Source organism: Canariomyces notabilis, assembly GCF_033297395.1.
Source record: "Canariomyces notabilis strain CBS 508.74 unplaced genomic scaffold N656scaffold_22, whole genome shotgun sequence".
NCBI lineage: Eukaryota > Fungi > Ascomycota > Sordariomycetes > Sordariales > Chaetomiaceae > Canariomyces > Canariomyces notabilis.
Window position 1 is genome coordinate 87,593 of NW_027041844.1, and position 19,978 is coordinate 107,570.

Below are 19,978 nucleotides of genomic sequence, written 5' to 3' on the forward strand. Positions count from 1 at the left end.
TGTTGCGCTGTGAATATGGCAGTTGCTGTAGCTAACCATACGCCCTGCCCAGACAATATCTATCAAACCAGGATGAGGGCCTTCAGCGAAGCCCGGCGGAACCCACCATGGAATATCTTTCCCCATACACGAACTGAGACCGAGTCCACCCGGCCAGAGACCTACCAAGCCGGCAGCGAGCTCGAGCGGCAGCCGCGCGCATCCACGGGGCCTGCAGCTTTGTCATCTCCGGGAGTTCCCAGCAGTAGCAGAGAGCCCAATGGCCATGCCTTGGATTCAAGTCGAGATGGCGACAGCCAACCCATCGAAGAAAGCGGAGTCGGAACTGCAGCAGTACCCCAGGATGGCTTGCGCCAGAGGAGCTCGAGGACCGATCGTAGCGTGACGCTGACTTCAGAGCAGAGACAAGAGGAGGAGAAGAACGAGGAAAAGCCGAAAAAGTCGCGGACTTTTTTCAAGCACCTGACGCCCAAGGAACCCTTTACGGTCAGGAACCAGCTCGAGCGCACCCTGTTCAACTCGTGGATCAACGTGCTGCTGATCACGGCGCCCGTCGGCATTGCCATCAACTACGTCGAGTCGATCCCCCGCGTGGCCGTCTTCGTCGTCAACTTTATCGCCATTATCCCCCTGGCTGCTATGCTCGGCTTCGCGACTGAGGAGATAGCCCTCCGGACCGGTGAGACCCTGGGAGGGCTGCTCAACGCCACGTTCGGGTGAGTAATATCCTTATTCCTTCCGGAGCTAGACCTGTAGCTGTCAGGGAATTAGACAAGACTTCTGAAGTGACCGAATGACTGACAAACCTAAACCTCCTAGAAACGCCGTCGAACTCATCGTCGCAGTCATCGCCCTCGCCCACAACGAGGTGGTCATCGTGCAGACGTCGCTCATCGGGAGCATCCTGTCCAACCTGCTGCTCGTGCTGGGCATGTGCTTCTTCTTTGGCGGGCTGCGGCGCCCGGAGCAGTACTTCAACACGACCGTGGCCCAGACGGCCGCGAGCATGCTGGCGTTGGCCGTGGCGAGCGTCATCGTCCCGACCGTCTTCGACGCCGCCCGCGACACGCCCGCGAGCGACGTGGCCAAGCTTTCGCGCGGCACCTCGGTCATCCTCCTCGTCGTCTACGCCGGCTACCTCCTGTTCCAGCTGAAGACCCACTCCAAGGTGTTTGCCCTACAGAGCCAAAAGGTTGAGGCCAAGCCTTTCCCGTCTCTCAAAAGGGCAAAATCTAGCCCTGGTTTGAGCGAGGGCGCCGTGGCGCAGGGTTTCGTGGCCCCCGCGGGGCTCATGGGCGGGCACGGCCTCATCTCGCGGCGGTCTCAGAACGAAAAGATCCGCGAGCTGCTCACACAGCCTCCTCCTTTGCAAGAGAACAGCCAGCAGCAGCACCACCACCACCTAGGTGACGTAACAGAGGAAGAAAAAGAAGCACATGAACAAGAAAACGGCGAAGAAGAAGAAGAAGCCGAAGAACCCCAACTCCACTTCCTCGTCGCCCTCGGCACCTTAGCCGCGGTAACCGTCGTCATCGCCCTCTGCGCCGAGTTCATGGTCGACAGCATCTCGGCGGTGACCGCCAACGGGGCCGTAAGCGCCGAGTTCGTCGGCCTGATTCTGCTCCCCCTGGTGGGCAACGCGGCCGAGCACGCCACGGCCGTGACGGTGGCGTGCAAGGACAAGATGGACCTGGCCATCGGCGTGGCCGTGGGCTCGAGCATGCAGGTCGCCCTCTTTGTGATCCCGCTCCTGGTCATCATCGGCTGGGGCATGGGCGTCGACGCCATGTCGCTCAGCTTTGACGCGTTCCAGGTCGCCGTGCTCTTCGTCGCCGTGCTGCTCGTCAACTACCTCATCGCCGACGGGAAATCACATTGGCTTGAGGGCATGTTACTCATGTGTCTGTACTGTATCATTGCTGTGTGTTCGTGGTGTAAGTTATTTCTGAAAAGACATTTTGTTCCCTCGGCATCACCCCTTCACCCCCCTTTTCGACGCTCCTTGGATTGCTTGCTGACTGGCTGCGTAGGGTACCCGACAGATCAGGAAGTGGCAGGGGCATAAAAACGTTGAGAGGCCTGCCGGGCTCTTGAGTAGTTATTACTGGAATGTTAGATGCGGGCGTTGGGTGCAAACTCTCGGAGTTCGGGGCAGCCATTGAGCTGGAACTATGCAATGCCGCTTTCTTTGTTTTTTTATCGCCCTAGACGAAGTAGATTAGTAGCTTGGTCTTATACTTACAGCTTGACCTGCATTTTCTGGTTCAACCAAGGCGAGTACTCCATGATAGTTTATAATCACATCCCTTACCAAATTCAGTTCTGCTGGCATCAACCTGACAAAGTCAAGTAAAGTTCATAATCTGTCGTGCTGGCACCAGGTAAAGGGAGAGACACCTAAGGTGGAAGAAAGAAACCCAAGAATAAACCATCGATTTCAAACCCAAACAATCATGTACAAGTACACCTCTAGACCAGAGACACCCCTTTCCCCTCGTTGTATGCTTCGCTCCAGCTCAACACACCAAGAAAAAGCTCGTGTACAAATATACTATAACCTGCTTCCCGTCTCCCATGCATCATACAAACACACCTAAACACTACAAGAAACAAAAAATCACGTCGATCCCAGAATCTTGGAATACGCATCCTCCACCTCCCCAGCCAGCTCCAACAAAGCCACAATAACAATCTGATGCGTCAGATTCGGCAGCCTGTCCCTGTTCAGACCGATCCACTCGAGCGGCGGCGTGGCCTCGCCCATGTCTCTGAGCTGCGGTGTCTCAATCACGGGCGGCTCGAGCGCCACATACTCGTACTTGGACTGCGGCACCTTGACCTCGGCAGTGATCTTGTTGGTCGCCGCGCCGGCCGCCGGCGCCGCCTCGCCAGAGTCAGACTCGGCTTTCTTCTTATCCTTGTTGTCACCCGCGGCGCTCACGACCCCCGTCTCCGGCAGCACCCCCGTCACCCGGATGGCCGTCACGTTGGGGAGCTCTCTGCCCCACGTCTGGGCCAGCGTCTTGGAGTGGTTGGCCCACATGCCGCGGATGTAGCTGATGCGGCTGTAGTTCCACCCAACCTCGACCTTGCCCTCAAAGGCGCTCTTGAAAATGTACTCGATGCGCTTCGACTCGCCTCCCGGGCGCTGCCACGTCTGCATCATGGCCTCGACTTGCGGTACCTTGAGGATGGTGCCGCCCCTCGAGCCCGTCGCGCTACGCACCACGTCCTCAACCGTCAATTCGCTGAGCGTCTTATGCCCAGGGCTTGTCCGCACTCCGGCAAGCCCGATACGCAGCTGCCCGAGCGTCAGGCCCAGGATGCTGTGAATACGTCCGTTTGCCGTGACGCTGGCCGCGAACCGCGCCTGTGCGTTGAGCGCCTCCATCTTGAAAACCTGGTGGTCTGAGAAGGTGCTGGGGAAGACGCCCAGATTAAGCGCTTTGAGCGTCACCACCACGTCTGTGTCGAGTGAGATGGGCGCCTTGTGGAGCTCATCGTCGGGGGCTGGCTTGGGAATGCTGAGGCGCTGCATCACGCCCGAGGTCGCTGGGACCGATCTCCGCTGCAAGTACTTTTCGATCTCCTTGAGAGATGTCTCAAAGTTCGCTTTGCGCTCCTGCACCAGCCGCTGGAACGTCTGGTACAAGGCGACGCCCTGGGCGGCCGACGTGGTCGTGCCAAACACCTGGACCGCCTCGCTGTCGAATATGGCTACCAGCCGGTCTCCACTGCCGTCTCGGCTGCGCCGAACGTTGTACATGAGAAAGTCCAGTGAAGTGATGTCCGCCACGAGGAATGCTTGATAGTCAAAGGCGGCCATGGCCTTGAACTCGCTGAACGCAACCGAAGCTTGCACTATGGGTGTCTCGTTGAGCGCCTGTTCCCGCTCGGGCCACTCGATCGAGGTTCGCAGCTTAAAGTCCTGCAGGGCCACGGAGCCACTCATCCGCCCGGAGCTCTCGACTCCAATCATCTTGAAGCCGAGGCACAGGTTTTGCTCCCAATCCGACGTCTTCTTTGACGAAACCCAGAAGTCGTTGATGGAGAATGTTGACTTGCCCAAAGACTGCCCGAGGTCTACCACAATTTGGAGCGATGAAATGGAGATGCTGGCTGTCCAGGGAAAGGCCGCGGTTGCCGCCACCTGCTGATAACGCTGCACAAGATGGCCTTGCGAAGTTTCGGTCATTAGCTTTGCCGCCGGTGTTGTCGACGCGACACCCGCAGGACGACCGGGCAGCCATATCTCCCGAAACAACATAAAATCCTGTAATTGCTTCGCGTTGATAGACATCACCATGGGACTGACTTTGAGGATGGCTGACAAACCGCTGGTCCCGCTAACATGCTTGCTGTTCATTAGAGATAGCACGATTGATGGGATCTTGAAGCTGCCCGTCGGATCTCTGGAGTAGACATGCCGGACTGAGGCCTGGAGGTTGGTGAAGGCTCCAGAGATGGCAAAGAAGTTGCCGTGCTCCACGGAGCGAACCGTATTGACGGTGAAGTAGACATCTTCGAAGCTGGCCGTGGCCGCAACTCGAGCAATAGGTTGGCAGCTCAGCGAAAACTCTTGTTTGCAGATGCGCAGTCCGAGGTTGAGCTTCATATGGCCGAGAACAGTAGTCGGATCGGCGGTGAGAATGCTGTCCTCCTCTGGGAGCTTGGGTTTGGCAGCAACCTCTCTAGTCTGTTTATGTGGTTTGTCGTGACGGGTATCATGGCTGCTCACCACTTCCTTGACGCTGTTGCTGATATCCACAATCAGGGGAACAACAGAAGGATACAGTATGTTGTTGGATGCATCAATCTTGACTTCGGCATGGAGAGACGAATCATCCTTGCCATTGTCTCGGAATTCCAGTTTTAAGGCCAAGCCAGGCGACCGCAGCGCTGTGTTGGTTGTTTTCTCGTCCAGGCCAAGCTGCCCCTGGTTTCCAGACGTCCCCGCCCTTCCGGCGAGCCGGGCAGAGTCATCGCTTGGCTTTCTGCTCGTCAGGTGCACCACTGCCCCTGCAAAATCGGCATCGATGAGCAGGGACTCTAGTCTCTTCCCTCCAAGGATGTTTTTCCGCGGTGCTACTCGTGGTTGTTCAAGGGTTACCGGCTGCGTGCTGGAAATAACCGGGTTCCAATTCTGCGAGGCTTGCCGGATATTCCTGAGCGACAGGCTGATGGAGTCGTTCAGGTGCGCAGCTGGAATTATGAAACCTGAAGTAAGGCGCACATCAAGTGGCTTTCCGACTGCCTGGAACGCGAGTCGACGTGCACCGGGTGTAGATAAGTAAGCGACATTAAACATGACCTCGGGTAGTAGCGCAGAGTTTGGAGAGCGGGACTTCATGCCATGCGCTGGGGATACCATCTGAACCTGCAAGTCTTCGATGGTGAGCCTGGCTGAATTTTTCGTCCGGGTACTGAGCTCAATTCTGTGAAGAGAGACAACGAGATCCTCTTTCCCCGTGGGCGAATCTTCGCCTGGTTTATTGACCAGCCAGGCGAATTGAATGTTGCAGACCTCAAATGTATAGGTCAAAGATGACAGGAAGGCATCGATAAGGTCGGTTTCCACTTGTTGTGCATCGGCATCACTGATAGCAATCCGAGGCCTGGATTGCCTGAGCTTCCGGATATACTCGAGCTCTCGGGAGGTGTCTAGATCCTTGATCTTGTCGCCCATGTAGCCTAGGACGTCCACGACTGTGGATACAGTATCCGGAGAAAGGTCGACCTCAAAGGCATCGCTTCTAACATGGAAACATCGCTTCTCTTTGTCGTGGTCTCCAGGTCTTGACGAGGCAGTTACTAGCGCTCCAAATGCGACGTTTCCGCACGAGTTCATGGCCCCGATATTGCCTTTCTGTATCTCAAAAGCAACACGGCGGAGGTTGATGTTGAATTCCGGGTATGCCAGGGTCGGCCCATGCTGTTCAACTCGGTTAGAGAGCCCCAGATGAACACTGCCGAGCGCAAATGAGATGTGCGCCAAGGGCGATGTCTCAGACTTCAAGGGACTGTTCCCAAAGACCTCGAGACCAGCAAAAGTCAGGTGAGTATTATAGGTCAAAACGGTCGAGGGCTTCTCCGTCACCACCATGGACAACTCGGGCGTCTCTCCGGTCACCTCTTTCACGTTGTCCTGGATCATTCTAGCTTGCTGCTGCAGTTCGTTGACGGCGTTTGAAATCTCCGGCCGGTTCAAAGCTGAGAGAAGGCTGTACACGGCAGAGGCATCTAGTTGCACCAATTCAACAGATGCAAAAACGCTGATGGAATGCTCTCCTGGCTCCATATGACTCCTGATCCGGCCGTTGGTTGGCGGAATCTGGAGCAGAGAAATACTCCGAGCAACGTTGTTGACCTTGACTTGTATGTCGTGGGAGTTCTCTTTGATATCAAAGTCGAAAATGATTTCCCGACCAAAGTTAGCAGCCATTGCAGCCCTGGAAACAGTGCCGTGGATTGTGTAGGTCAGAGAGCGCAGCAGCGGCAAACTGATGGTGTACCGATCCATAAACAAGGCAACGTTCACCCTGAATGCCGATAAGCGATCGGCGATCCTTTGAGGCGAGGATGTCGGCCGCGCTGAAGAGGGGAGCTGTGCTTTCAGCTTGTAGAGCTGGGCAAATTCGTCGCGGACTACGAGATCAAGTACTTCAGCCAAGCTGATGGAATCCTGCTTGACAATCAAACCAAGATACTGGCTACTGGCAGTTGCCTTGATGGTATGGGAGTTAGTGTTCTGTGTGGCCTGTAGCTCGTGGGAAATGAAGACACTTGGCTTCTCTAAGACGAGCTTTGCGAGCTTCTGTTGATGACTGCGAAGGCTGGAGCTCACTGAATCGCAGCTGAGAATCAAGCTTGTATCCATTGAATCATCCGCCAGTTTCCTCGTGAGCAACGACACTTTTGCTCCATGGCTCGAGGAGGTCAAATGAAGGTTGACGGCTTCCAAAATAAAGGAGCCACGCTCAAGTGAAAACACAAAGTGAATTGTGCGCCCTTGTGTGGGTTCTGAGGCCGTCGAGGGTGTTGCTTGATTTGACTCAATCAACGATTGAGCAGGCATCTGGGATTGCATCCGTTTCACCAACTTCAGAATATTGCTTGCCAGTTCGCAGAGCTCCCAATTCAGACTGATGACAGCATCGCCACAGCATATATTCAGGATTATCGAGGGACTGGCAGTCCTTGATGGAATTTCGCCCTGAGTAGTTGGTCCGTTGTGCACACTCTGTAACCTTGCAGTGAGATCCACGAGAGTGACAGCATTTTGCTTGGGTCCCGGGTTGAGCGCGAGCTGAAGCTGCTTAATCCTAACAACCGCGTGGGTCGCTTTATCCCGAGGCGTCGGGTTTGTTGGGAGGCCCTCCGCCGGCCTGAAAACCATATTCAGAAATACATTTTCCTCGAGATTCTCTAAATCCCAGCTTCGCCATTTTTCGAAGGCCGAGATGACTTCTTTTCTCGCATCCGCCGGAGAAATTGGAGATTGGCTGAGACAGTCAAGCTTGGCTTGCTCTCCATTTGATGCCAGAATCGTCCATATTTGGCGGAGACGCATGATCAACTTCCACGAGTCGAATGTTCGCAAGTGTTGAGGAGCAGAGCGAAGTACCGAGGAGGGACGTATCATGAACGATGGATCTGGGGTGTCATGAAAAGCCGTGCCGAGACGGTGTACTAAGTTTCGGACAGAAATCTTCTCTTGTGATGACACCTCAGAGAAGATTATGCCGATATCAGATCCTAAGCCACTTGCACGCTGAACCAGGGCCGCCAGGTAGTCCACTTTGTCAGAGGATGTGCTGCCCTGAATGCTGCCGATTTCGACATCTAGGTATGTGATGTCGTTCGTCCCCATTGAAGCGATCACATTCTCAATGCGACCTAGAGCAGCTGCTTGATAATTGCCAATATCGCGGAACCTCTCCGCCACTGCTACTTCTATTGAGTCAAGCTTCACGTGTAATGAATGGCGGACTTGCTTGGACTTCGGTTCGAAGGCGTCTTGCCAAGTGGTCCGGGTGCGGGAAGCAAAGGCAAGCCTGCTCAGCGTCACGTCATACTGATCTTGTTCGTCTGACCGCTGATCCAAGGAATCCGGATCCGATGAGTTGACCAGGCGAAGACCGACCAGCGGGAGTTTGATGAGCAAGTCGTTGATACGGCCCTTCATCTGCTGGTCCTTCTGCATATCAAAGATTTCAGTCATAGCGCTGATTTGGAGCGAATCTAAGACGTTCTCGGGGTCGGTGGACTGCAGGGCGCCAAGCAGAGCTGCGACATATTTCAACGAGGAAGGGTTACAGAATGTTGTGAGACCTGTCGGGAGCTCAATCAGGACGCTTGAGTACGCACAATCCTCGCTCAGAAGACTGGGGTCAACGTCTTCCAAGTCGAAGCTGGCATGTTTCACATCGGCTAAGCCCTCTCCATCCTGCTCGATACTTTGCATCATCGCATCCTGATGACTTGGTCTCACATTTTCGAGGGGAAAATATGGTGCAAAATACTGACTAGAGAAAGCAACCGTATTGTGGGCAAGATCCTCGTGGTCGCCAGGCATGCTGTAGAAAGCAGAATGGCGGGTCGATGGAGAGAGCTCCCGCGTTTGCGGAAACAAGCTCTCTTTGTCCCCGTTTCGGGAATTTACTGGGGAGTGGCGATGTGGACGATGAGCAATTTTCTCTTTTCCGCTTGACCGATCGAAGGCGAAGGGTTTAAGCACACTGCTCTGGCCAGAGCTGGCCAGGGACAAGAAGGAAGATTTGTGCTGTAGGGTTTGACGCCGCCTTGGGGTGCCTTTGGAGTTCAAAGATACGCCGTCATCTCCGTGCTCCTCCGGTTTGGCCGGCATAGGGACCGGGGGAACACTTTGCGCAGGGGGATCCACCGGACCAGTAATATCTTCAACAATCTCGGGGAGAAGGAGGAAAGGCGTTCTGTGTGTGCGTAGGTCGTGCTGTTGAATAAGCTCTTGTTGCAATTTCCTGTGTTTGGAGAAATCGGCCTTCCTCATGACAATTGCCAAGTGTACACTTGTCGCTACAAGAGCGTCCGACTCAACCGGAAAATGGGCACGAGCTCTGTGCCTTGTGGCCGACTCGGCGTTTACACAGTACAGCTTGATGTCCGGGACTTTGACGTCTGCTCTCTTAGAGTAATGCGACCTTGCCCAGTCGTTGTAGCTGATATCGATTGTCCCCGTCGAGAGAAGGAACGCTGCGTCCTCAACATGCAACCAAAGGCGGACCGAACGCAGCAAAACTCGAAGGAAGGTGACATCGTGCACCACGATCGACGAGAGAGGAATTAGCGCATTTTCGTCGTCATCGAAGGTGAAGACAAACGCCTTCACTGCATTTGTGAGGGTTAGAAAGAAGTCTGTAGCGCACTCGCCAGTGAGTGTTCCCACCGAGATGTCCCAGTTGCACATGTAGGTTGGCTCCGTTGGGGGGAGACCGAACAGTCTATGTCCGTGGATGTTGAGACCATCCAAAAAAATCTGCGTGCTTGACGTTGAGCTCATCGGTGTTTCCGATCCCGAGTCGGTGCTGCCCAGGGAGAGGGTTAGGGGGGCCACAACTAGGTCCATATCCATATAATAATTGGTGAAACGCAAATCGAGCGACAGGCTCGCGGTGTCAATTTGTATGTGACGCTGGGAGGAATAGAGGTTACCGGGAAGTAGGACTCTCGGATCGTCGGTCCTGATGCTGAGAATCACATCTAAATCGTTCGATTTCTTAGGTGGCGGCTTGTTTGCAAGCTCAGCAGTAGGATCGCTCTCTTTCAAGCGCAGTGCATCTTGATACTCCTCGAGAGTTTTGAAATGAATGTCATCGCCAAAGTAATTGTCTTTGAGCTTGAGAAAATAGCGTATGGCGAAGCCATGAAGATGTGCAACTGGTGATTGTCCGGTGACGTTGAGGACTAGGGTGTCGGTGTTCGATGACGACGTAGTCGCATTGTAATGATATGTACCGTCGACGCCCAAGTTTTCCAGTCGCCCGACCTCCTTGGAAGTGAGAAAGGCCGCTTGCGTGTTCCACGGTGGCACATGAAGGTCGACCGACGCGGTGTCTGCGCGGATGTCAAATGGAATGGCGTTTCTTCGGGGTCTGTAATTGTCGATCGGTATACATGTATTAACCAGTAGCAGCGGGCTCGAAATGACGAGGTACACATTGTCTTCATGGTCGGCCGGGTTGTTCACGATGTTCGCATCATTGAGATTGAAAAAGAGCCGGCTGTTCTGAAGCTGAAGATTAAGGTGATATCTGAAAGGGGTGAAGACCAAGTAGTCAGCAGGTGGTCCGGCTGACCAGTCGTCTACTAGGTCTATTAGGAGAAAGACATGGTCTCGCAGAAGGTAGAGCTCCAGGTCATCACTAGTGATGTTAAAATGCCATTGCCGAAGGGCGTTCCAGCGTAACGGCGTTGAAAGATCACACGAGATGTGTTGCCGCCCGGACTTCCACAGCAGCTCATGATTGATACTGCTCGATATCTCCGTAGTTGGCAGGTCCAGATGAAGTGTATTGTTGTATCCCGAAGCGCCGGCCGTGATGTCCATGGAATACGACACGGTCGAATTCGCAGCGACCCTGATATCGAGCCACCCGTAGGGACGCTGGTGCACATGAGACGGCTGGTCTGATTTCTTAGATGGATTGCGCGATTTGCGAGCATCACTAGCAGGTATTTTGTTTTGAAGGGGCTCTTTCCCTTTCCATCTCCAGTTCTTCGATTCCTCTCTGACGGGGATGCGTATGTTGGTAGTGTCTTGAAGCTCGACGTAGAGATTGAACTGAGTCGGCACCCGATACGCTCCTGGGGGAAGACGGTGCGCGGGAACTGCATCCTTGCAGAGGTTTGGTACAAATGTCCGTTGAAGGTCAGCCCGATTCCTGTCAGCCCAAGGCCCGTAATTGATGGAGCCGCCCTTAAGAGCCAAGTGGATAGCCCATGCAGGGGGCTCGGCGCCGTTGATGTTGTCACTCTGCTGCGGAGTGGTCTTCTCCGACTTGGATACATCCCCGACCTTTCCGGCCACATCCCAGAATATAGTCAGCGAAGCTTCAGGACTGTCTAGCAATGTCGGCACGGCAGCATACTCTGAAGACGCCCACCGAGACTTCTGGTCTTCAACGTCGTCTGACAAGTATCGGGAGAGGCCCTGCCACTGACCAGCGGATCCAGGAACCTGAGTTGCTCCAGTTCCAATCCCCCTGCTGGAGGGAGATAACGATTCGACGGACTTGTTCCAGAATGGGACCAAGCGTCTGAGCCCTTCCCGCAACCTGCGTCTTTGCCAGTGGAGGAAGGACCGGCGGGAAGGCGAGAGCGGTACTTGGGCTGTCTGCTTGTCACGGGCTGCGCGGTCGGCTTGCTCCTCTTTAAAGTCCAAGTTCTCCCTCATCTCAATCACCGGGTGCTTAAAGTCAAAGCGGAAATACTGGCGGAACGGATCAGGCCTGTCCGTTCTAGAGGCATCAATCTCGCCCGACAACGTGTCTGCTTTGACAATCAAGACTGCCTTTGTGTTTTCGTTGCCCATCACCAGTGCGGCCCGCTCACATTCCAAATGTACTGGAAGGAGTTGTAGAAAGAGCGGTAACTCGGGATCTTCTCCGGGGTGGTGACCGTCCTGGCCTCCGTTGTTTTCGGACGCTGACGACAGCAGAGTGGCGGGGCGGCTCTCCGCCGAGCCACTGACGGGCTCGTCTGGGGCATTGTCTGATCTCTCGGTTACTGCATGAAAGCGAGCGGATGGCGGGCTGTCGGACGCACCATGCTGCCGCTGCCGTCGCTGTCTTATTCGCACTTGAGCTGGGGGAGGAGGAGTGGGCGGTCTTCCTGGATCTCTCATTGCCGGATCCGTCTCTCTGCTGACCTCCGCTGGATCAACAATTCCCGACAGGATCGAGTCGTATGCAGGGCTGCGGTTATATATGAACCATTCGAGACCCAGTAGGGACACTTTGATGCGGCATGGAAGCTTTGGGGCGAGATCGCTGCCCCCATTACTCGGCCCTTCAATTCCCTCTCCCTTTCCCACGTTTACATCTCGAACTCTGCGTAGCCAGTAGGCCCAAGTAATGTGGCCGTTCTGTACCAGGATAGTCTCATTGTTTCCGTAATATCGAAGACCGGTGAAGAAGATGCGACCAGCCAACAAGGATATTTGGAGGGCCTGGATGTCGATGTAGACTCGGTAGCGGTGCCAGGTGTAAGTCCTTATTCCCCACGAGACCACCGACGCAAAGACTCTGTTGAAATATAGTAGAGAGAACACCGATCTACTTGGCCGTCAGCAGCGGATCCAGCACATAGGTTGTTGGAGGAAACACTGACAGGGCACCGGCTGCGATAAGTACACCGAGGAACGGCCTGGAGTAGGTAGTTGAAGGTCAGCAAGGTGACCGGAATACAGCTGGGATAGACATGTATAATGTAGTGGCGTACGCGTTAAATCCTGCACTACCGCTGAAAATGTCACCGCTCGACATGGTGAGCGTATATAGTGAACCTCTTATGGATCTCTGTCTTAAACCAGACCACCGCGACGCTACTCAACCCCAGAGCTGCAGCCAGACACGGCGCCCTCCATGCCGTAACGGAGAGACGGGGGGAAGGAGACAGAGCCGGCCGAATATAGGATTAGAGATCCACAGAGTTGATTATGGCATGGTGGCCGAGCGGATCGAGGGCAATTGCCAGCTGCGTTGAGGTGTCCCTTGCCGGGTGCTCCTTTCGGTTTAAGCCTGGATCGCGAGGGACGCGCTTCCATGAATTTATTAAGGAAGCGACAAGGCTGCACCGATTCGGAACCGCTGTGGGGTGCCACTGCTGTGGCTCGGGCCATTCAGGGAACGGTTTAGCGGGGAATGCACCCATCCTCCCATCTTGGGGGCCATCCACAGCGCTCCATGCGCCAAAGAGCTCTGCTGTGCGCTGCTGTGTAACCTGACCAGTGACCACAGCGGCAGGCAGGCAGACAGGGAGGTCAGGTAAGGTATCCCTGTCGATCTGATTACACCACCACCTCAGTTGGTTCTCGACTCCAACAAGTCGTCGTCATCATTCCGCACCTTTTCGACATCGGCTTCTCCCACACGAACGCCAACGGTCAACGCCAACGCCAATGTTCATCGCGCCCTGATGGCAGCGGCTTGAACCGGACAAGCCCTATATCGACGATCGCCTATCCTTCCATGACAATGACAGGAGGCACAGGGCAGAAGTTAGAGGCGGCAGCAACCGTCATCGCCGGCGTCGCGTCCCTCGTCGCGACATTGCTGTCCATCGTGTATGAAACCTCTTCACTGGAGCTAACGCGGCCATCGTACTCTCTATCGGAGAGCAGACTAACGCGCTTTCTCGAACAGATCAATATGGCTGCAGACGTAAGGAGATACACAAGCCAACTCGGACCTCACGTGCTCACGACGACTCGCGCAGGAAAAACTACCGGAAACCGCTACTACAGCGATACGTCGTCCGCATTCTTTTGATGTGCGTGTCTGCCCACCTGTGATTGAGGTCAACTGGACTGAGATGTCGTTTCTAGGGTCCCTATCTACTCCATTGCTTCATGGACCAGCATGGTCTCCCAGACAGCAGCCGCCTTTCTCGATCCGATACGAGACATCTACGAGGTACGCCTCATCTGCAGGACAAAGAGGGACGCAAATCTGACCTCGTTAGGCTTTCACAATCTACACCTTCTTCCAGTTATTGATCAACTATCTCGGCGGTGAACGAGCCCTCATCATCATGACGCACGGTCGGGAACCCGTCCACCACCTCTGGCCACTCAACCATATCCTTCCCCGTGTCGACATCTCGGATCCATACACGTTCCTCGCTATCAAACGCGGCATCTTGCAGTATGCCTGGTTGAAGCCTATTCTCGCGCTGGCAGCGATAATCATGAAGGCGACCGGCACATATCAAGAAGGTTATATCGGGCTCAAGTCGGGCTATTTCTGGAGCGGCATCATCTACAACCTCAGCGTCACTGTCAGTCTATACTCGCTGGGGTTGTTCTGGGTCTGCATGCATGGGGATCTGAAACCCTTCCGGCCGGTGCCCAAGTTTCTCTGCGTCAAGCTCATTATCTTTGCTTCATATTGGCAGGGATTCTTCTTGTCTATTCTGGTATGGTTAGGCGCCATTCCGGACCAAGTTGAGGGCTATACTCCCGATAACCTCGCTGCGGCTATCCAAGACTTTCTGATCTGCATTGAGATGCCGGCATTTGCCATTGCTCACTGGTATGCCTTTTCATGGCACGACTTCGCCGACAACAGGATCGCATCGGCTCGGATGCCGGTGCGGTATGCCGCAAGGGATGCTTTTGGAATACGCGACCTCATTCAGGACTCCAAGGAGACCTTTAAGGGTGACAAATATGGATATCGCATTTTCGATTCCGGAGATAAAATCATGGCACATGAAGCCTCGACGTCTCGTTTGGCGCGGATCAAGGCAGGAATGCGGTATGAACGAGGAGGGAAAGCAAAATACTGGGTTCCGAGACCAGACGAGATAAACCAGACGACTCCTCTCCTGGGCGGCAATGGCGGGCCAAGCAGGAGAAACGGTTCTATATCGCCCCACACGAATAGTTTTGAAGAGGTCGTCCTCGATCCTGCTGAAGAGGCTTTGTATGAGAGCGCGAGGAAGCTGGAATATGGGGATTGGAATGTAAGTGACCTTGCGACTCCCTTTTCATGACCTGATGTCTAATGGTGCTTCTAGTATCCCGTCATCACAGCAACCGAGCCGGCAAGCGCGCGGTATATGTCGCCTCACCCCAGCCTCTACCAAAACACGCCGACTGGTAGTTTTTATCAGCGCTCTTCATCAAGCTCCGCTCCATCGCTCAACCCGAATGACCCTCTCGAGAGGCGAAAGAAGGACGCACCGGAAGGTCCCCAAGCCGGAGTCGGGGACAGGAAAGGAAAGAAAAAGGCACGGGCAGATGCCAGTGATTCCAATTCAGATCAGGCCATGGGCAAAGACCCTCTCGAAATTGCCTATGGTCCCACAATCGGGACACACCCGCATATCACGGAAGACGACTTTAACGTAGACACGGAGAGCGGTTTACACAAGCCTCAAGAAGAAAATGCTAAACAGAGTCGACATATGCCGCCCCCGCCGGAGGATGAAAGTATAGAGGTGGAAGGATCTCGGCAGGGGGAGGAGGAAGCAAGCGGGTCAGGCCGCAGCGGAAATCCGCAGTATAGCCTTGATGATGAGGAGGAGTTCCGAAATGTTTGGGGAAAGTAACCGCAGGCCATTGGTGTACCGAGTAACGACTGTTTCTGTCTGAGTGCCGGTGTTGTCGGGACTGCCTTTTAGATACCCGCCTCAAGTTCGGGGAGGCTGTTTTCCATATGCGTATTGATCCAGCATTGCATTGGAGTTGTGGCTTGGATACCAAGGGTCAATGGCAGGGGATGGACTCCGTAAGCAGGAGCTTATCCATATTGCGCTTGTGTCGTTGCTGGGGCATTAGAATACCTAGGTGGTCTGTACCGCACGGTTTTTCGTCCATATGTTGTCTAGCTCGAGTCATGGCGCACATGTCTCAGCCACAAGGCTGCTTTCATGAGGTTTCCTGAAGGCTAAGCCCTACCGTATGACGAGGCCGGATTGCCCTGCGTAGTCATTGAGGTGAGTCCCTTATTCATGGCGAGTGAGGTTGTCATGTCATGGCACGCCGAATTGCTCATAGGATCCCATGTACCGTACTCCTAAACTAGCCGAACGGGCCAGATAACATCCTTCAGTAAACCAGCTCGACCGGGTCCAAGCTCCGACTGCTAGCATGAGCTGCAACACTGAGCACTTAGCACAGCTTGAGAGCCCTCGAGATTGCTGCTACTATTTCCGTTAACGCTTTCTACCCTTTGCCTATCCGACCTTGCAAGGCACGAACAGCAAACAGTTCTTACCAGGTATGTACCCAGCCGTTCTACCAGTCCATGCTACAGCGTGGTAGTGCGGTACAGTACTCGCACCTCGACCGCTTCAAAAATTTCGTCGTCGCGGGGTTGATTGAGGAGGGGCAAAAGCAGGGCTTGACCCTCGCCCGTGTCGGTTGCATCAGCCGACGCACAAGTGCCAGGGCCCGAGAGCCAATCGAGGGGCAGTAAAGCGATATCGATTGCCCCACCATTCTTACCCCTCCTTCCTCCCCTTCAAGTTCCCGCGACCGTTCACTTTTCCTCCCTCCCCGTAATAAAGGCGACGGAGCTGCTGGCATCTCAAATTCCACTGTCTCTTTGCCGCCTTCTTTTTCTCACCAGCTGCTTCTTATTCTCGAGCTGTCGGTCTGGGGCTGATAGCTGATCCACCGAGTAGGACTTGCAGGAGCCAAGCCTGTCCCTCACCTCTGGGGTTCACCCAAGTCTAACTTAGCATTGGGAAGGGGAAAAAAAATCTCTGCTACTAAAGATTCTCTACCCAACATCCATCCACCAAACCACAAACCCCATTTCAGCAGGTCGTTGTCAATACCGCCAAAATGGTCAAGTAAGTCGACTCCTGAGCTCCCCGTCACGCTCTTGCCCCCCTGGAAGAGCCCTTAAATCTGTCGTCGTCTCCGTATGAAGACATGATTTTCTACCCCGCCCGGAGATAAGGAATGTGGTCATCCGATGGCTGGAAATATGGTGTTGACGATGGTTTCCTTACAGCTTCACGATCGAGGAGATTCGGGCCTTGATGGGTAAGTCAGACCAGAATGGCACATCTTTGTTCCAGCAGGGCGAAAATCTTACTCGTTTGCAGACAAGCCCACGAACGTGCGCAACATGTCCGTCATTGCGCACGTCGATCACGGCAAGTCCACCCTGACCGACTCCCTCCTGGCCAAGGCCGGTATCATCTCGTCCGGTAAGGCGGGAGAAGCTCGTGCGACAGATACTCGAGCAGACGAACAAGAACGTGGCATCACCATCAAGTCCACGGCCATTTCCCTCTACGGCTCCCTGCCCGATGAGGAGGATATCAAGGACATTGTGGGCCAGAAGACAGAAGGTCATTGAACTCCTTTCAACCTGGTCGGCCGCCGGAGAGCTAACCTAAGAGCAGGCAAGGACTTCCTTATTAACCTGATCGACTCCCCCGGCCACGTTGACTTCTCATCCGAGGTCACTGCTGCTCTCCGTGTCACCGACGGTGCTCTCGTCGTCGTCGATACTGTTGAAGGTGTGTGCGTCCAGACCGAGACTGTGCTTCGGCAGGCTCTTGGTGAGCGCATCAAGCCGGTTGTCATCATCAACAAGGTCGACCGTGCGCTCCTCGAACTTCAGGTCTCCAAGGAGGATCTGTACCAGTCCTTCTCCCGTACCATCGAGTCGGTCAACGTCATTATCTCAACCTACCTCGACAAGTCGCTCGGTGATGTCCAGGTATTCCCCGAGAAGGGCACTGTCGCCTTCGGTTCCGGTCTCCACGGCTGGGCTTTCACCATCCGCCAGTTCGCCCAGCGGTACGCCAAGAAGTTTGGCGTTGACCGGAACAAGATGATGGAGCGTCTCTGGGTGAGTCGCATTGTCTTTGGACTAGCAGTCCGTCTTTCGTAGCTGACCAGACGCAGGGCGACAACTACTTCAATCCCGCGACCAAGAAGTGGACCAAGAACAGCACACACGAGGGCAAGCAACTTGAGCGTGCTTTCTGCCAGTTCATTCTGGATCCCATTTTCAAGATTTTCTCTGCGGTCATGAATTTCAAGAAAGACGAGATCGCTACCCTTCTCGACAAGCTCAACCTCAAGCTTCCTTCCGAGGACCGTGAGAAGGAGGGCAAGCAGCTCCTCAAGGCTATTATGCGGACCTTCCTCCCGGCTGCCGACTGCCTGCTGGAGATGATGATCCTCCACCTCCCGTCGCCCGTCACTGCTCAGAAGTACCGTGCCGAGACTCTCTATGAGGGTCCTCCGGACGACGAGGCTGCCATCAGCATCCGCGACTGCAACCCCAAGGGCCCGCTCATGCTTTACGTCTCCAAGATGGTGCCCACATCGGATAAGGGTCGCTTCTACGCCTTCGGCCGTGTCTTCTCTGGTACCGTCCGCTCTGGTCTCAAGGTCCGCATCCAGGGCCCCAACTACACTCCAGGCAAGAAGGAGGATCTGTTCATCAAGGCAATTCAGCGTACTGTCCTCATGATGGGTGGCAAGGTCGAGCCCATCGACGACATGCCTGCCGGTAACATTGTCGGTCTGGTCGGCATTGACCAGTTCTTGCTCAAGTCGGGTACCCTCACCACTAGCGAGACCGCCCACAACCTCAAGGTCATGAAGTTCTCGGTCTCGCCCGTCGTGCAGCGGTCCGTCCAGGTCAAGAACGCCCAGGATCTTCCCAAGCTTGTCGAAGGTCTCAAGCGCCTGTCCAAGTCTGATCCTTGCGTCCTGACCCTCTCCTCGGAGTCTGGTGAGCACATTGTCGCCGGTGCTGGTGAGCTCCATCTCGAGATCTGCTTGAAGGATCTTGAGGAGGATCACGCCGGTGTTCCTCTGATTATCTCGGACCCCGTCGTCCAGTACCGCGAGACAGTCACCGAGAAGTCCAGCATGACCGCCCTCTCCAAGTCTCCCAACAAGCACAACCGTCTCTACATGGTCGCCGAGCCTATGGATGAGGAGCTTTGCAAGGAGATTGAGGCCGGCAAGATCTCGCCTCGTGATGATTTCAAGGCCCGCGCTCGTGTCCTCGCCGACGACTTCGGCTGGGATGTCACCGATGCCCGCAAGATCTGGGCTTTCGGTCCCGACACCACCGGTGCCAACTTACTCGTGGATCAGACCAAGGCCGTCCAGTACCTCCACGAAATCAAGGACTCGGTCGTGTCCGGTTTCCAGTGGGCCACCCGTGAGGGTCCCCTTGGTGAGGAGCCCATGCGCAGCATCCGCTTCAACATCCTCGATGTCACCTTGCACGCCGATGCTATCCACCGTGGTGGCGGTCAAATTATTCCCACTGCTCGTCGTGTGCTGTATGCTTCAACTCTTCTGGCTAAGCCTACTCTCCTTGAGCCCATGTTCTTGGTCGAAATCCAGGTGCCTGAGTCTGCCATGGGTGGTGTCTACAGCACTCTTACCCGCAGGAGAGGCCAAGTCTTCGGTGAGGACCAACGCCCTGGTACTCCTCTGTTCAACATCAAGGCCTATCTCCCCGTCGCCGAATCATTCGGCTTTAACGGCGATCTCCGTGCCAACACGGGTGGCCAGGCTTTCCCCCAGATGGTGTTCGACCACTGGGAGGCTCTGCCCGCTTCGATGGGTTTCCCTCTGGATGGTGTCAGCAAGGCTGCGCAGATTGTTCAGGACATGCGCAAGCGCAAGGGTCTCAAGGTGGAGATTCCGGGTGTCGACAACGTAAGTAATTCGCTCGGCTTCTGCCACATGGGGAATATGTTGCTAACCAGCCTGCCTAGTACTACGACAAGCTATAAGCTACGCCTGCCGATTGGCGTCCAATTCCTTCTTTCATAATCCCTCGGCCTCAATGAGTGTCGGTATGCCGAGGGTATCCGCCGGGGCATAACGGAGTCCCGGAGCATGGAAAGGAGGGGAAAACAAGAGAGGTGGTGGTGCTGAGAAAACAAAAGAAGAGCCCAATCCTAGAGTTGGCACCAAAATCTTTCTCGCCACGTTACGGTCTCGCCTGTTTGTAGTAACGTAGAAATGATTTTTTTTCGCACTCTGACCAAATGCGCATGAGATTGATACGTTTTATTGAAGTCAGTTGGTTATTATGTTTTGGCCCATTGCAGTTCCGTTATCCGTCCGTTGAGTTTCATAGGTATCTGGTAGTATAGATACAGTTGTAGTCCTTTGGGCGCCAGATCAAAACATTCGAATACCCTCCCATTCACAATTCCAACCCAAATACTACTACAACACATCATAGCATATCGAACTACGAGTACCAACATAACACTAAGC

The 19,978-nt window shown here is 54.6% G+C and overlaps 4 protein-coding genes across 4 annotated transcripts; 3 read left to right on the forward strand and 1 right to left on the reverse strand.

Annotated features, from left to right (window-relative positions):
* Window positions 1-15: 15 nt before the first annotated feature.
* Window positions 16-2,065, forward strand: N656DRAFT_714732 (Calcium/proton exchanger; the record flags this gene model as incomplete). The annotated part of the gene is made up of 2 exons (XM_064811998.1): window positions 16-716; window positions 820-2,065. 2 exons carry the CDS (start codon window positions 16-18, stop codon window positions 2,063-2,065), a joined length of 1,947 nt encoding a protein of 648 aa, XP_064667442.1.
* Window positions 2,066-2,322: 257 nt separating this feature from the next.
* Window positions 2,323-12,775, reverse strand: N656DRAFT_847318 (uncharacterized protein). Its single transcript, XM_064819264.1, has 3 exons — window positions 12,478-12,775; window positions 12,367-12,402; window positions 2,323-12,311 (listed from the first exon to the last, which is right to left on the reverse strand). The coding sequence occupies exons 1-3, from the start codon at window positions 12,519-12,521 to the stop codon at window positions 2,618-2,620; spliced, it is 9,774 nt and encodes a 3,257-aa protein (XP_064667443.1). The 5' UTR covers window positions 12,522-12,775; the 3' UTR covers window positions 2,323-2,617.
* Window positions 12,776-13,141: 366 nt separating this feature from the next.
* N656DRAFT_782302 (DUF300-domain-containing protein) lies at window positions 13,142-15,628 on the forward strand. The gene is made up of 6 exons (XM_064815736.1): window positions 13,142-13,321; window positions 13,401-13,418; window positions 13,474-13,527; window positions 13,583-13,670; window positions 13,720-14,721; window positions 14,776-15,628. Exons 1-6 carry the CDS (start codon window positions 13,233-13,235, stop codon window positions 15,307-15,309), a joined length of 1,785 nt encoding a protein of 594 aa, XP_064667444.1. The 5' UTR covers window positions 13,142-13,232; the 3' UTR covers window positions 15,310-15,628.
* Window positions 15,629-16,401: 773 nt separating this feature from the next.
* On the forward strand, window positions 16,402-19,905 carry N656DRAFT_782304 (P-loop containing nucleoside triphosphate hydrolase protein). The gene is made up of 6 exons (XM_064815737.1): window positions 16,402-16,557; window positions 16,722-16,753; window positions 16,816-17,064; window positions 17,119-17,570; window positions 17,627-19,408; window positions 19,468-19,905. The coding sequence occupies exons 1-6, from the start codon at window positions 16,550-16,552 to the stop codon at window positions 19,483-19,485; spliced, it is 2,541 nt and encodes an 846-aa protein (XP_064667445.1). The 5' UTR covers window positions 16,402-16,549; the 3' UTR covers window positions 19,486-19,905.
* Window positions 19,906-19,978: the final 73 nt, after the last annotated feature.

Excerpts from the sequence above, each read along its gene's own strand:
- N656DRAFT_847318 (XM_064819264.1), bottom strand. The coding sequence starts at position 12,521 with ATGTCGAGCGGTGACATTTTCAGCGGTAGTGCAGGATTTAACGC. Across the intron at positions 12,403-12,477 it reads GGTAGTGCAGGATTTAACGC|GCCGTTCCTCGGTGTACTTA; the intron begins GTACGCCACTAC and ends TACCTACTCCAG. Across the intron at positions 12,312-12,366 it reads CTTATCGCAGCCGGTGCCCT|ATCGGTGTTCTCTCTACTAT; the intron begins GTCAGTGTTTCC and ends ACGGCCAAGTAG.
- N656DRAFT_782302 (XM_064815736.1), top strand. The coding sequence starts at position 13,233 with ATGACAGGAGGCACAGGGCAGAAGTTAGAGGCGGCAGCAACCGTCATC. Across the intron at positions 13,528-13,582 it reads GTCGTCCGCATTCTTTTGAT|GGTCCCTATCTACTCCATTG; the intron begins GTGCGTGTCTGC and ends TGTCGTTTCTAG. Across the intron at positions 14,722-14,775 it reads TGGAATATGGGGATTGGAAT|TATCCCGTCATCACAGCAAC; the intron begins GTAAGTGACCTT and ends TGGTGCTTCTAG.
- N656DRAFT_782304 (XM_064815737.1), top strand. Across the intron at positions 16,754-16,815 it reads GGAGATTCGGGCCTTGATGG|ACAAGCCCACGAACGTGCGC; the intron begins GTAAGTCAGACC and ends ACTCGTTTGCAG. Across the intron at positions 17,571-17,626 it reads AGATGATGGAGCGTCTCTGG|GGCGACAACTACTTCAATCC; the intron begins GTGAGTCGCATT and ends GACCAGACGCAG.